The sequence below is a fragment of the Cetorhinus maximus genome, chromosome 2 (assembly GCF_964194155.1).
Source record: "Cetorhinus maximus chromosome 2, sCetMax3.hap1.1, whole genome shotgun sequence".
Lineage (NCBI taxonomy): Eukaryota > Metazoa > Chordata > Chondrichthyes > Lamniformes > Cetorhinidae > Cetorhinus > Cetorhinus maximus.
This window is the reverse complement of record NC_135880.1, coordinates 7,600,320-7,616,709: the sequence shown is the minus strand read 5'-3', so window position 1 is coordinate 7,616,709 and position 16,390 is coordinate 7,600,320. Positions and strand designations below refer to the sequence as shown.

At 47.1% G+C, this 16,390-nt stretch overlaps 1 protein-coding gene across 1 annotated transcript in view; it reads left to right on the top strand.

The window, feature by feature from the left end:
• The window catches only part of LOC144692089 (uncharacterized), a 981,581-nt gene extending 980,778 nt beyond the window's left edge, over positions 1-803 (top strand). Inside the window, exon 11 of the mRNA XM_078560618.1 lies at positions 209-803. Within this exon, the coding sequence (XP_078416744.1) occupies positions 209-240 (32 nt within the window). The 3' untranslated portion in view covers positions 241-803. The remainder of the gene's footprint in view (positions 1-208) is intronic.
• The last annotated feature ends 15,587 nt before the right edge of the window (positions 804-16,390 follow it).

The window sequence follows — 16,390 nt, the reverse complement described above, 5'->3', positions numbered from 1 at the left end:
TCTGTTATCCCATTGGATGATACTTGACTGTCAGTCAAATTGCCCATCTCCCCCAATGCATGCATAACGAATAAACAGAGGTGCTTCAGGAAAATGAGGAACAAGCACACAATTTTCAGGGTAAATATTCCTCTTTCCTGTGGTCACCCTACACTGAAATTCTTGCTACAATTATAACCAGCTCTGATCCCTGTTTCTCTTGTTTCAGATGTAACCTATGCCGCTGTGAGCATACGTTAGGCGTGATCATTATCAGTGAGTACTGAACCCGTGGAACTGAGGCTGTACTATTTCTCCACTCAAATTCAAGGGAGCATCGCAGGACTGACCAGCTCTTAAAACCCGACATACCCACTCTGCTTTAATCTAGTATAATATATCTCTACATCCATATCTGTCTTATTTGTTAAGAGAAAGAAAGACTTGCATTTATATAGTGCCTTTCACAACCTCTGGATATCCCAAAGTGCTTAACAGCCAAATGAAGCACTTTTGAGGTGTGATCACTGTTCTAATTATGGCAGCAAGTTGTGCGTAGCCAGCTCTCGAAAACAGCAATGTGATAATGTCCAGATAATGTGTTTAAGTGATGTTCACTCACGGATGAATATTGGCCAGGACACCAAGACAAATTCCCTTCTCTTCTTCGATTAGTGGCTTTGGGATCATTTACATACACTTTGAGGACAGCGGGACCTCTATTTAACGCTTATCTGATCCCTCCAACAGGGCAGCACTGCCTCAGCACTGCACCAGACGGCCAGCCTCAATTCTGTGCCTAAGTCTGTGAGGTGGCAGGAACCCACAACCCCCTGACTCGGAGGTGTGATTACCGTCCGCTAAGTCACAGCTTGACGCGATAGCGGCTCATCACCAGGTTGTCAAGGGCAACTAGGGCGGGGGAATAAATGCTGGCCTTGCCAGTGACTCTCAAACGTAACTCTGTTTCTCTCTCCACAGATGCTGCCTGATCTGCTGAGTATTTTCAGCTCTTTCTGTTTTTATTAAGAGCTTTAATAAACTTGCAGAATGGGCAAATAATTAGCAAATGAAGTTCAATACAGATCAATATAAAGTAGTACATTTTGGGAGGTCACTTATTACTAGTGGGGGGGGGTGCAAGTCTAGGTCGGGCAGAGGAACAAAGAACTCGGAGTACAAATACACCAATTACTCAAGCTGAGCTGCAAGTTAGCAAGGCCATAAAAAGCAAACCAAACATTAGGCTTTATTTCTAAAGAGATAGATTTGAAAAATGGGGGAGTTATGCTAAACCTGTATCAAACCTTGATTAGACTGCACTTATGTGCAATTTCGGCCGCCATATTATATCGGGATAGGATTGACAACAGGGTCTCTTTTCTCTTGAAAAAAGAAGGCTGAGAGGCGACCTTAAAATCTTTAAAATTCTGAAAGGTTTTGATAAAGTGGACACAGAGAGGATGTTCCCTCTCGTGGAGAAGAGCAGAACTAGAGACCGAGGGCACAATTTTACGCCGATCGTGCGGGCGCATGCCTGACCCAATCGGACGGGAAATTGCGCCAGCTGACATCGGGCGAGCGTTCCAACATCATACTGCGCTCACGTGATGTTTCGGTTGGCAGGCGTGCGTGGGTGTCAGAGCCACACCCACCATCAATTAAGAGGCCAGTTAAGGCAATTAGAAAGGCAATTGATCAAGATTTCACATTGCCCATACCATTTCGCGCTCATCGCACAGGCAAAACGGGCAGGCGGGCAGCCGACAGTTTACAAAACCTCGTCCACGGCGGGGAGGGATAAAAAGGGTCAGCAGCATTGCCCACGTGAGTAGTGAGGAGTTTTGGAGATAGTTTGCTGCTGGTTTCTTATTGGCACTTGGCAGCTTCAGCTCTGTTTGGGGCTTCATTCTTAGCATTTCCAAGCATCATTTCAGGACTCGTAGGTGTCTCCAAGGCCCCCGGAAGATTCAGGCCATGTGGACCTTTCAGACATCAGACAGCCTTCTGTGACCCTGGTAACGGGGATTGTGGAGATGACAGTAGCTCTGTTCAGGCGGGTATTGACTTTCATTCTTTTCTGTACGGACGAGACTGAGCGAGCCGGAGACTTGGCAGCGATTGCTGGGTACCCCACGTCCAGGGTGCTATAGACTGTACACATGTGGCCATCAAGGCGCCAGTGGGTGAGCCCGGTGCCTTTGTCAACAGAAGGTCTTCCACTCCATGAACGTGCAGATAGTGTGTGACCATAGGATGCAGATTCTGCCAAGTCTGTGCAAGGTACCCAGGCAGCTCCCATGACGCCTACATCCTGAGACACTCCCAGGTGCTGAGACTCTTCAATGCTCCAGCCCGGCTGGATGGACTCTGCTGTCCTGTTGGCCTTGATGATCTTGGCAGTTGGAAGAGGTGACTTATGACGCCTCTCTGCCACCCAAGGACAGAGGCAGAGCAGCGTTATAATAAGAGTCATGCCTCCACAAGGGCAGTGATAGAGAGAACCATAGGTCTTCTGAAGACTCGCTTCCGCTGCCTGGACATTCAGGGGAGCACTACAATACCCCCCAGAGCGGGTGTCACTGATAGTGATCGAATGCTGCACTCTCCCCAATCTGGCACTGGCAAGGGGGGACCCACTGGAGAAAGAGGATCTTGAGGCAGCTCCACAGGCCACAGATGAGTCCAGTAGTGAGTCCGAGGATGAGCACAGTGAGAAGAACGCTGAGGGCGTGGAGGCAGACCTCTGCATCCTCCAGGAAGGCAGGGATACCAGGGACGCCTTGATCCAACACGCCATCAGCTAGGCTGCCAAGTAACTGCTCCCACCTCATGCCAGGGCTGCTGCCTCCATCCTGGATGCCCGCAAAGCCCATGTCATGTGAACCCAAAGTCCACTCAGTGCCTGTGCAATAAAGTTTAGAGCCACTCACGTCCAGCATGAGATACTGGCGTGTCCTGCACCAAAAATAAAAGGTGAAGCATACTCAGGCCATCACAACTAAAGCAAATTTAATGTTATTGTCACATTGAAATCACATGGACACAACCATTACTGGTGTCGATGTCCACACCAGTAGACATATAAACCAAACATAACTGAACAGAAGATCACCCTTGAACAGTCCCTCTTGTGCTCCTGGTGCCTTTAACTTACATTTGCGAGTGCTACGCCTTGATGGCACCCCCCCCTCCCCCCTCGCTGGCACCGGCATTGGAGACAGCCTGCCGACTCTGCTGTCCTGTTGGCCTTGATGACCTTGGCAGTCGTCCTCTGGCCCGTGGAGCCTGTGCTGGCCCCGCCTGGGAGGGAGCGGCCAGTACCACGTCTGGCATCTCCCCAGTCACCGCAGCCTCATCAGATGCCACAGTCACTGGTGGAGGGGTGGAGGAGCTGCTGCCATCATCCAGAGTGCCCCGAGAGGAGCCCGCAGAGACGACAAGCAGGTCATGTGCCAACGTGAGGTCGCTCTGGACCTCCCTGCTCACCATTGATGGATGGGCACCGAGCTGGGATGCTAGGTACCTCATCCACCTCCCAAACCGGCACTGACCACCAGAGGTCATTACCTGTGTGAAGGCTGCAGGTCCAAGCGCAACTCCAGGAACCCCTGATTCTTTCCCTGGAGCTGCCTCTCTATGAGAGTTGCTCGGCCATGAGGGTCAATGCAGTGCTGATGCTCTGTATGGACTCCTCCACAGTGGAGACCATGGCATGCAGACCTCATGGATCCTCATCAGATCACCCCGCACATCCCACTGGTCATCCAGCACCTGCCGCCTAATGGATGTCACCAGAGACTCATCATCTGCCTTAGACCCAGCATTGTCCTAGTCCCCAGCAGTCCTCTGACTGCCAGTGCCCTGGGCACTCTCTGCCTCCGCCTGTACCTCCAGCAAGTGTGAAGTGCCCTCACCAATGTGCATCAACAATGTAGCTGATGATCTAATGATCAGTGAGGTGCTGGTATCTGCGCTGGTGCCTGGCTCAAAGAGCAGGTGTGACACAGGTGCAAATGAAGCCTGGTGGTCCTCCAGCGTCAGGGGTGGCCCTTCGGGGTCCAGAGAATGTGTGTGTGCTGGCGAATCTAAAAGGGAGGGCAAGAACTTGTCGTTAGTTAAAGTCTTCACACTGTCACTGTACATGCCAGGCACCCTGGTGAGACAGTGGAGATCTGCATCATGGTGCCATCATCTTTCAATGATCAATGGGGACTCCAGGTTTGAGGCTCCCATCAATGAGGAGACCACACTGGACAATCCGAAACTCTCCCCTCTGTGCGCTGCCCTCTTACCTTCGTCTGACACCACCCCCTCTCCACAACCGGTTGCAGGGGGAGCGCCCGGCTCTCCAGCTCCAGGACATCCTGCTCAAACCTGGTCAGCAGCAGCAGGTTGGGTGGGCCTCTGCCTGTCCGTGACCTCTCCAAATGGTTATGGCTCCTCTTCTCCTGAAAGGACAGAGGAGCATTGATTAGTCCCTTCTCTACCTGCAGCGCCATTGCAGCTTGGCCAACCCCAGCTGAGGAGCACCTCACAGGGCACATCGAAGTCATGGCCCTTGAGCCGCAATCAGCCCAAGCGGCCAGGGCTCAGCCCCTTGGCCAGCTCCGACGTCATTGACAGTTGGCTCTCAGACTCTAGCACCCCTGAGCTCCACGGGGGGGACAGCCAGACCCTTACACTTCACCACACTGACGTTACTCACCCTTGCTGAGCACAGCAGGTCAATGCAGCACCCAGACGCGCCAAACCCACGTCACGGCTGCTGACCAGTACTGCCACCTCCTCCCATGCCCCTCTTCATGAGGTACCGTGGCCTCCTCCTCCCATCTCTGGGGACGAGGGTGTCCCTCCTGGCATCCACCTCCTCCAGGAGGACGGTGAGGTCGCTCATCCGAAAAGAGGGGGTGGGTCAGGTGCCCACCCGACCTGCCCTCCCGCCTGGCGTTCCCAGCCGCACTTGATTCCATAACTTCACTGTTGAAAACGCAGAAGAGACGTTCTTCCGTGGCAGCCTTCCAGGGGCTGCCTGTGCCATTATTAAACTGGCCGCCGGGTCACCATTGGACCCGGCAGCCAACAGGCCCCCCACCCACCCTTTCCCAACCATTGGGGAGCGCGCGCCCACCTGCCCGCTCGACGAGCTGAAAATTCTGCCCTGTGCATTGAGACAAGCGTATGAGAGAGGTAAGAGGGAGACAGTCACGGTGCTAGATTTAGGTGGGAGGAGGCTTGAGTTGAGCATAGACATTGATGCGGGCTGTTTGGGCCTGTTTATGTGCTGCATAAATCCTACGTAGTCCTGTGTAAAATAACAAAGAGGCTAACAGCGCTGCCTGTGCGCCGTGGGTACAGCAACTTCAGGCATGGATGAGAACAGAGATCCAGAAGTTGCTGCTGCCTCAGAAAATCGGCATCTGGGGGCAGAAATTTTCGCTGGGCAGGCGGGCGCACGCCCAACCCACCTGAGCGTGAAAGGACGCGTGTTGGCGTCGGCCGAGCGTGCTGATGTCAACGCGCAATCGCACGATAGCTTGGTTGGCGGGTGCGCGCCGGAGTCGGCAAATACAAACGAAATAAAAAACTCTAATTTTGCACCGATAACATGACCCTGCTCGTGTGGCAGAGTCTCACGGAGGGACATGTTTTACTACGTTTTATTTTCTTAATTTTTTTTCTTTTTTTGCCTCTCTTCATCTCCCTGAGGCAGCTCCGTGCCTAAGGGAGATTTAGCAGTGCTCACTCGTGTGGGGTCGTGAAGTTCCCTCTCGGCCCTCTCGCCCTCCTCCCCGCTCCCCACGGCCTTAATTGGGCCGGCCAGCGTGAAATTGCAGTGCGGTGCCGATCGCGGGCAGCTCCCCGACTGCCCCCCCCCGGCTGAGCCCGCCCACCAAGGGCAAAATTCTGCCCTTGCTGTCTGACTCACCGCTGAGATTTATTGAATGACATGAAGTTGCTGTATTTACATTTGGGTTAAGTCTTGTCCATTTCACTTTATTTTTAACAAATAGAATGAATCACAGAATCATAGAATCTTTACAGTGCAGAAGGAGGCCATTCGGCCCATTGATTCTGTACCGGCGCCCTGAAAGAGCATTCTACCTAGGCCCACTCCCCTGCCGTATCCCCATAACCTTGCTCCTTCTCTCTTTTCAGATAGCAGTCCAGTGGAATGGAATAGAATAATTAGAGTGGAATGTAATAGTCAAAGTGCCTTCCTCACCTTGTTTTACTGTTGCTCCCTCCATAACAGCACTGTGGGCGTACCTACAACACATGGACTCTAGCATTTCAAGAAGGCAGCTCACCACCACGTTATCAGGGGCAACTAGGCATGGGCAATAAATGCAGTGAAGTGCAGCCAGTGAAGCTCACATCCCGTGACTGAATAAAAAAAATGTAAATCCAGGATGAAGAGGAATATTGAAGACCATCCCTGATTCATACTACCAGAACTCTGGTGAAATGATTATCATCTTTGTGACTCTGGTTGACATATTTCAACTACTTAATTTCTGTGTAATGACAAACTTTAAAGTTTTGAGAGATGAAAAGGAAACTCTGTTGAAAGTTCTTTTTTTGGGAGCCTGAGGCCACAGGGCGGTCACCAGGATTCCATAGAAACTAGGAGCAGGAGTAGGCCATTCGGCCCTTCGAGCTTGCTCCGCCATTCATTATGATCATGGCTGATCATCCAACTCAATAGCCTGCTCCTACTTTCTCCCCACACCCTTTGACCCCTTTCGCCCCAAGAGCTATATCTAACTCCTCCTTGAAAACATACAATGTTTTGGTCTCAACTACTTTCTGTGGTGACGAATTCCACAGGCTCACCACTCTCTGGGTGAAGAAATTTCTCCTCATCTCAGTCCTAAATAGTCTACCCCATATCCTCAGACTGTGACCCCTGGTTCTGGACTCCCCCACCATCTGGAACATCCTTCCTGCATCTACCCTGTCTAGTCCTGTTAGAATTTTATAGGTTTCTATGAGATCCCCCCTCATTCTTCTGAACCCCAGTGAATATAATCCTAAACGACTCAATCTCCTCATTTGTCAGTCCCGCCATCCTAGGAATTATTCTGGTAAACCTTCGCTGCACTGTCTCTATAGCAAGAACATTCTTCCTCAGATAAGGAGACCAAAACTGCACACAATATTCCAATTATGGTCTCACCAAGGCCCTGTATAATTGCAGCAAGACATCCCTGTTCCTGTACTCGAATCCTCTGGCTATGAAGGCCAACATACCATTTGTCTTCTTTACCGCCTGCTGCACCTGCATGCTTACCTTCAGCGACTGGTGTACAAGGACACCCAGATCTCATTGCACATTCCCCTCTCTCAATTTATAGCCATTCAGATAATAATCTGTCTTCCTTATTTTGCCACCAAAGTGGATAACTTCACATTTATCCACATTATATTGCATCTGCCATGCATTTGCCCACTCACTCAGCTTGTCCAAATCACACTGAAGCATCTCTGCATCCTTCTCACAGCTCACCCTCCCACCCAGCTTTGTGTCATCTGCAAATTTGGAGATATTACATTTAGTTCCCTCATCTAAATCATTAATATATATTGTGAATAGCTGGGGTCCCAGCACCGATCCCTGCAGTACCCCACTAGTCACTGCCTGCCATTCGGAAAAAGACCCGTTTATTCCTATACTTTGTTTCCTGTCTGCCAACCAGTTTTCTATCCATCTCAATACACTACCCCCAATCCCATGCGCTTTAATTTTACACGCTAATCTCTTATGTGGGACTTTGTCGAAAGCCTTCTGAAAGTCCAAATAAACCACATCCACTGGCTCCCCCTCATCAACTCTATCAGTTACATTCTCGAAAAATTCCAGTAGATTTGCCAAGCATGATTTCCCTTTTGTAAATCCATGCTGACTCTGTCCGATTCTGCCACTGTTTTCCAAGTCCTCAGCTATTAAATCTTTTATAATGGACTCTAGAATTTTCCCCACTACCGACGTCAGGCTGACTTGTCTATAATTCGTTGTTTTCTCTCTACATCCCTTTTTAAATAGTGGGGTTACATTAGCTACCCTCCAATCTGTAGGAACTGTTCCAGAGTCTATAGAATCTCGGAAGATGACCACCAATGCATCCACCATTTCTAGGGCCACTTCCTTAAATACTCTGGGATGTAGATTATCAGGCCCTGGGGATTTTTCAGCCTTCAATCCCATCAATTTCTCCAACACCATTTCCCTACTAATACTGATTTCTTTCAGTTCCCCCCTCTCACTTAATCCTGTGATCCCCAACATTTCTGGTATGTTATTTGTGTCCTCCTTTGTGAAGACAGAACCAAAGTATGTATTTAGTTGGTCAGCCATTTCTTTGTTCCCCATTATAAATTCCCCTGTTTCTGCCTGTAAGGGACCTACATTTGTCTTCACTAATCTTTTTCTCTTCATATACCTATAGAAACTTTTACAGTAATTTTTGATGTTCCCCACAGGCTTACTGTTGTACTCTATTTTCCCCTTCTTAATCAATCCCTTGGTCCTCCTTTGCTGAATTATGAAGTGCTCCCAATCCTCAGGTCTGTTGTTTTTTCTGGCCAATTTGTATGCCTCTTCCTTGCCTAATACTATCTCTAATTTCCCTTGTAAGCCATGGTTTGGACACCTTTCCTGTTTTACTTTTGCGCCAGACAGGAATAAACAATTGTTGCAGTTCACCCATGAACTCTTAGAATGTTTGCCATTGCCTATCCACCGTCATCCCTTTAAGTAACATTTCCCAATCCATCATAGCCAACTTGCGTCTCACACCATCGTAGTTTCCTTTATTAAGATTGAGGACCCTAGTCTCAGAATCAACTACGTCACTCTCCATCTTGATGAAGAATTCTATCATATTATGGTCGCTCATCCCCAAGGGGCCTCGCACAATTAGATTTCCAATTATTCCTTTGTCCTTACACAATACCCAGTCTAGAATGGCCTGTTCTCCAATTGGTTCCTTAATGTATTGGTCTAGAAAACCATCCCATTTACATTCCAGGAATTCCTCCTCGACGGTATTGTTACTAATTTGATTTGCCCAATCTATATGCAGATTAAAATCACCCATAATTACACATGTTCCTTTATTGCACGCGTGTCTAATTTCCTGTTTAATGCCATTCCCAACATCACCATTACAGTTTGGGGTCTATATACAACCCCCAGTAATGTTTTTTGCCCCTTAGTGTTTCTCAGCTCTACCCATACAGATTCCACATCGTCGGAGCTAATATCTTTCCTCACCATTGAGTTAATTTCCTCTTTAATCAGCAAAGCAACTACACCGACTTTTCCTTTTTGTCTGTCCTTCCTAAATACTGAATACTCCTGGATGTTCAGTTCCCATCCCTGGTCACCTTGCAGCCATGTCTCCGTAATCCCAACTATATCTTACCTGTTTACATCTATTTGCGCGGTTGATTCATCCACTTTATTGCGAATGCTCCTTGCAATAAAGCACAAAGCCTTAAGGCTTGTCTTTTTAACATTATTTGTCCCGTTCCCACTATTTTTCACTGAGGCCCTGTTTGATTCTTGCCCTTGATTTCTCTACCTATCATTTTTCTTATTCCTCTTTCTGTCTTTTGTTCTTGTCCTTGATTCCCCCTCCTCTGACTCCTTGCATAGGTTCCCATCCCCCTGCCATTTTAGTTTGTACTCTCCCCAACCACTCTAGCAAATATTCCCCCTCAGACATCAGTCCCAGTCCCACCCAGGTGTAACCCATCCAGTTTGTACTGGTCCCACCACCCCCATAACCGGTCCCAATGTCCCAGGAATCTGAAACCCTCCCCCTCGCACCATCTCTTTAGCCACGTAGTCATCCGATATATCCCGCTATTTCGTGGCACTGGTAGTAATCCCGAGATCATAGAAACTAGGAAACATAGAAACAAGGAGCAGGAGTAGGCCATTTGGCCCTTCAACATCACTACCTTTGAGATCCTACTTTTCAATATACTTCCTAACTCCCTATGTTCTGCTTTTAGGACCTCATCCCTTTTTTTTACCTATGTTGTTTGTACCAATGTGTACCACGACCACTGGCTGTTTACCCTCCCCCTTCAGAATGACCTGTAGCCTCTCTGAGACATCCTTGGCCCTAGCATAAGGGAGGCAACATACCATCCTGGAATCTCATTTGTGGCCACAGAAACGTCTATCAATTCCCCTTACAATTGAATCCTCCATAACTATTGCATTCCCACACTTTTTTCTCCTCCCCTGAGCAGTAGAGCCAACCATGGTGCAACGAATTTGGCTGTTGCTGCTTTCCCCTGAGAGGCCATTCCCCCCAACAGTATCCAAAGCGGTATATCTGTTTTGCAGGGGATTAGCCATGGGAGATGCCTGTACTGCCTGCCTAGTCCTCTTGCTCTGCCTGGTGGTCACCCATTCCCTTCCTGCCTGTGGACCCTTAGCCTGGGGTGTGACCACCTCTCCATACGTGCTATCCACGATACTCTCCACCTTGTGCATGCTCCACAGTGTCCCCAGCCACCGCTCCAGCTCTGTAACCCGGGCTTCCAGGAGCTGCAGCTGGAGACACTTCCCGCACCCATGCTGGCCCCGGGCACTGGAAATGTTCCCGGCTTCCCACATAGAGCAGGAGGAGCACACCATGGGGTTTGAGCTCTCCTGCCATGACTTACCCCTTTAAATTAAATTAAACCTTTTAGAATATACTTAATATCAAATAATATTAATTACTCTAGGGCCATTCTTCCCTGTTCCTCGTTGTTGCAGAATATAACCCTTACAAACCAAGAACCACAAAATAAGAACTTAAAAACTATAAGTAATCAAAGTAGCAAATACTTACCCAACCATGCTCATGGTACTCAAAGGATCACCTCATTCCCTCCTCACCGAACTCCCTCAGTCACCTCTGCTCTCCCAGCTCCTTTTCAACTCCCAACTCCTCTTGTGCTCCTTTTCAACCACCGGCTCCTCTCGTGCTTCTCTCCAACTCCCGGCTCCTCTCGCGCTCCTTTTCAACTCCCAGCTCCTCTCACGCTTCTCTCCAACTCCCGGCTCCTCTCGCGCTCCTTTTCAACTCCCAGCTCCTCTCGCGCTTCTCTTCAACTCCCGGCTCCTCTCGCGCTCCTTTTCAACTCCTGGCTCCTCTCGCGCTTCTCTCCAACTCCCGGCTCCTCTCGCGCTTCTCTCCAACTCCCGACTCCTCTCGTGCTCCTTTTCAACTCTCGACTCCTCTCACGCTCCTTTTCAACTCCCGACTCCTCTTGCGCTCCTTTTCAACTCCCGGCTCCTCTCGCGCTTCTCTCCAACTCCCGACTCCTCTCGTGCTCCTTTTCAACTCTCGACTCCTCTCACGCTCCTTTTCAACTCCCAGCTCCTCTCACACTCCTCTTCAACTCCCGACTCCTCTCACACTCCTCTTCAACTCCCGACTCCTCTCGCGCTTCTCTTCAACTCTCGGCTTCTCTCACACTCCTCTTCAACTCCCGACTCCTCTCGCACTCCTCTTCAACTCCCGACTCCTCTCGCGCTTCTCTTCAACTCCAGACTTCTCTCGCACTCTTTCTCAACTCCCGACTCCTCTCACACTCCTCTTCAACTCCCGACTCCTCTCGCACTCCTCTTCAACTCCCGACTCCTCTCGCGCTTCTCTTCAACTCCAGACTTCTCTCGCACTCTTTCTCAACTCCCGACTCCTCTCACACTCCTCTTCAACTCCCGACTCCTCTCGCGCTTCTCTTCAACTCCCGACTCCTCTTGCACTTCTTTTCAACTCCTGACTCCTCTCGTGCTCCTCTTCCTTATAGATCTTTGAATCTTTGATGTTAACCTTCTCTATTTGCTGTGTCCTCACAATGGCACAGTTAAGATCAAAAAGTCACTGTTTGTGGATCTCATGTTTACCTGACCCAGGTCGACTTAACAACCTTGTGATTCCAGGTATCCTTTGAGTGTGTCAGATGTAGCTCAGTTGGAATCACTCTTGCCTCTGTGGCGGTAGGTTCTGGGCTCAAGCCCCACTCCAGGACTTCAGCACAAAAATCAAGGCTGACACTCCATTGCAGTACTGAGGGAGTGCCACACTGCCAGAGGTGCCAGTTTTCATATGAACAGTTGAACCAAGTCCCCACCTGCCTGCTTGGGTGGATGCAAAAGATCACATGGCACTAACGTGAAGAGGAGCAGCAGAGGTATCCTGGCCAATATTTATCCCTCAATCTTCAACGCAAAAGCAAATTGTCTGGTCTTTGTCACTTTGCTATTTGTGGGAACTTGCTGTGTACAGGTTGGCTGCTGTGTTTCCTGCATTGCAGCGCTGAATACACTTCAAGAGTGTTTCATTGGCTGTAAAAGTGCTTTGAGGTGGCTGTGCAAGGTGCTAAATTTTATGAATTGTAGAATTCTTGACTCCTGCTCTTTCCTTCACATCATCATGCAAACCAACACAATCACTTGAGCCCATTGCTATGAACTTTCAGTCACTGAACTCAGATCTACTGACGTGATGCATGAGTTGGACTCCAGTGACATAACACCAGAAAAAATACAGGTTCAAGTGGCACTCCATGGTATTGCCAAGCTGAGCTCCCTCTCCTCAGCATCCCAGACCTTACTATGTCCTCTCTTCTCCAAAACTTTGGTTGCTGAATTACATGAAAGTTCAAAATATTGGAATATAGAACAAAAATGTGTCGAAAGTCAAGATTCCCTGGGTGACATGCCCTAGCTTCTAGTCTTGAAACATACTAACGAAAGAACATACGAACATATGAACTAGGAACAGGAGTAGGGCCACTCAAAGAGATGAAACTACTCACATAGCAATAAGTAGGTTTCTCAAAAGCCTTTGATAAAGTTCCTCAGGGAAGGTTCTTGTCCAAACTTCACTTCTATGGAATCATGGGGACATTACTAAATTGGGTCCAGCACTTCCTTACCAACAGAAGACAGAGAATGGTCTGTGATGAGGAATCATCCTCTCCTAGAAATGTCCTCTCCCGTGTACAACGGGGAACTGTTTTGGGTCCTTTACTCTTGTTGACAAGCATAAATGACCTTCCTAACAAGTTAAAAAAAACAGGTATATGACTATTTACAGATTACAGCCTGGTTTACACATCAGGAAAATCTCAAGATCGTATCAATTAAGTATTAAATTAGGATACGAAGATTAAGTATTAAGTTAGGAAAAGGGTGGATGGGGGGTTTAGCCTCTAATGGGACAAAAATCCAGGTAATGTAACTGTGATTGTAGCTGTATTTCATGATTGCCGAGTGCTGCCCTCCTCTTAGGGCTGTGCCTAATTCATTACAGTGATTGCGAATTATCAGAAGAAACTTGTCTCGCTGGTCATTCTGTTTCTGTTCAAGCCGTACACTTATGGATCTGCTGTCATGAACTTGAATGTGGGGAGGGTCTCTGAAGGAGAAAGGGGACCCCTTACAGCTTTCTTGTAATCGCAGCAGGGCACCAGTAGGTGATATGACTGAACAGACGACACCGTAGACAAAGGGATGGGTGGGAGGTTGGGGGGGTGCGGGGTGGGGTGGTGGGGGTGGGGGGGGGGGGAATAGGAAAAGTGATAAAGTGATCATCCCGCGATGGTTGGAAGTGAAGTTATGGAAGTATATCTGTGAGAAGTTAAAACCAAGCAAGGCTTGGTTAAGGAAGATAGCCAGTTCAGGGGATCCGTTAGAATGGGCTGAGGGGTGGATGGAATCATCCCAAAGGCGGAAGCAGATAGAAAAAGTAGTGTGGTTGTAAGGATACGACATCAATACCATAAAGATCAGTGTAAAAATACTAAACTCAGAATAGAAGCGGAGACCCTGAGAATGCAAGCCTCAGACGGGCACTAGGAACTAGATATAGTTTTTAAGTTATATTTGTATTTGTGAATGTTAGGAACAAACTATAGCTTTAAGTTTAATTTATACTCTTTTTTTAATTTTGTGTGTTAAGAAAGGTAAGCTTGGATTTGGTTTTATTTTAGAGGTTTTTTTTTGAGACGGAGCCGGGAAGTCTCCAGGCCCTGTTTGTATACATGCATTTTTAATGAGGTTTTACGACTCTTGAAATGAAGGGATGGCTTACCAAGGGGTTAGTAGTTTAAGGATGTTAAAACAAACACAAAATGTAGGAAAAAAAAAACTGTGCTATTGCCTAGCAACAGAGGATCAGAGAGAGACCCACAGAAACACAAAGAGAGACAGAAAAGCAGTTTTTAGGTTCAGTGGGAGTCTGTATACCACAGAGTGAAGACAGAAAAGATCTAAGAGTCTCTCTAGCTGGACATGATGCTAGAATGTTAAGGTACCCATATGTATTGCTGTAAAGTTAAAGTAATAGTGAATTTAGAGTCAGTTTTCTGGATATCTGAAGGGAGATAGCAATCGTGGAAGGACTTCTAGTGAATGTTCAGAAGTCTACTGGAAAATAAACCTTTTTGCAATTGAACCAGCTCCAGCCTTGGTGTGGAAATAGTGGTGCCTCTTCACTGGAGTGTTGGGTGAGTAAGGGTATTGCTGGGATAAAAGGGAAAGTGTGAGTTGGAATAATTTTTTCCCTTTGTGCCTGTGTTGAAATCTTTCCAACATTTTTGTTGTCCAATGTAACATAATTAATGTTCCTTGCTTAATAAATGTTTTATCTTTTTGTTAAAAAGCCAACATCAGACCCCTGTGAATGTGTTTCAGTCAGTACCCTCCAAATAATAATAATAATAAATAATAATAACTAAAATAATAATTGAAAAAAGATCTATCAAGCCAGGCTCCTTTCTGGCATCTGACTTGTCCAGTTGTAACATCAGCTGGGATCATAACAATCTGGGGGGGTGGGGGTGAGGGGGGGCGGTGCTCTTGTGGAGTTTAAAAATCCTTGAATTTAAGTGGGACTTGTAAATCCTTAAAGAAACAAGGACATGGAGTTACTGCGCATAGGGACAGGTATTTGCTGTGAAGTAATGCGGGTTGGAATCTTAAAATGGCTTTGGCTGTTGCGAAAACCTTTCTGGGAGTAGAAGGTGTAACCGTGGATTATTTGCAATCTTTGACTAAGGCTGCACTGAGACAGCTAACAGATCAATTGAATGTAGAAATAAAAGTAGGATTTCATAAGAATGATGCGATTAAAATAATTACCCAGCATTTCAATTTAAAAGGAGACAGACACCCCTGACATTAATATATCACAGCCAGGGTTAGCTACGTTTCAAACGCAAATGAAAAACCTTGAACTGGAAGGAATGAAGAAAGATAAATGGAAAGGAAAACGCTCGAGCTTGAGCTTAAAAGAGAGAAAGAAATCGGGCAAGACCTGGTGAGAGAAAAGCTTAGAATAAAGGAAGAAAGAGGAGGTAGCGATTCAGAAGATGATTCTGATTCCCCTGAGGAATTTGATTTCACTAAAAATCTTTGTTTAGTGCCTACATTTATAGAGGATGGAGTTGAAAGATATTTTCCCTCAGTTGAAAAGACTGTGAAGTTGAAGTGGCCAAAGGAGGTTTGGACTTTACTGTTACAAAGTGTCCTGTCAGGTACAGCTATGAACGTGTGCAGTAGTTTGTCAGAGGAACAATCTGCAGACTATGAAGTAGTTGAAAAGGCTATATTCAGTACTTATGAGCTTGTCCCTGGAGCTTATCCATTAAAGTTTAGGAGCGTAAGGAAGAAACCTAATCAGACATTTGTAGAATTTGCAAGAGATAAAGGAACACTGTGGACTCAATGGTTTCAATGACTGAAATTAGAGAAAACTTTTGAGAATGTGAGGGAAATAATGGTTATGGAAGAATTCCAAAATAGCATTCCAGTCACCATTAAAACTTACTCAGATGAGCGTCAAGCACCAGCGATCGGAGAAGCGGCAGTTCTGGCTGATACCTATGATATCTCGCACAAACAGTTACATGTGGGGAAATGGTCATATGGGAATCAACAAGGAGCCTGGAGGAATGGAAAATTTGGTGATAGAAAAGGTACTCGTCTGAAAGAACAAACAGAAGGACGCCAAAATAATAAAGGAGGTAGGCTAGAACCTATAGGTCAAAAAGAATATGCTTCCATTGTAATAAAACTGGACAAACTAAAAGTAATTGCTGGAAATTAAAAAGGAGACCTATTACCGTAGTAGAAGTGTATAAAGAATCCTCAGAAAAGGTTGTATTAGGAAAGGAAATTGGTATTAAACCCGTAGCAGTGGTACAGGTGAAACGTGTCCCTTCAGAACCCTCTAGGAAGGAGGATGTGGCTCAGGATGGTCAAGAAAATCATTCCTCAATTAACTGCTAAAGAGAGTCAGGCTACTGAAAGTTCTGGAATTGTTCCCTACAGGGAGATGTGTTCCCTTACTCCTCGAATAAAATAAGTAAACCAGTCATGGAAAGGTTGAAAGAT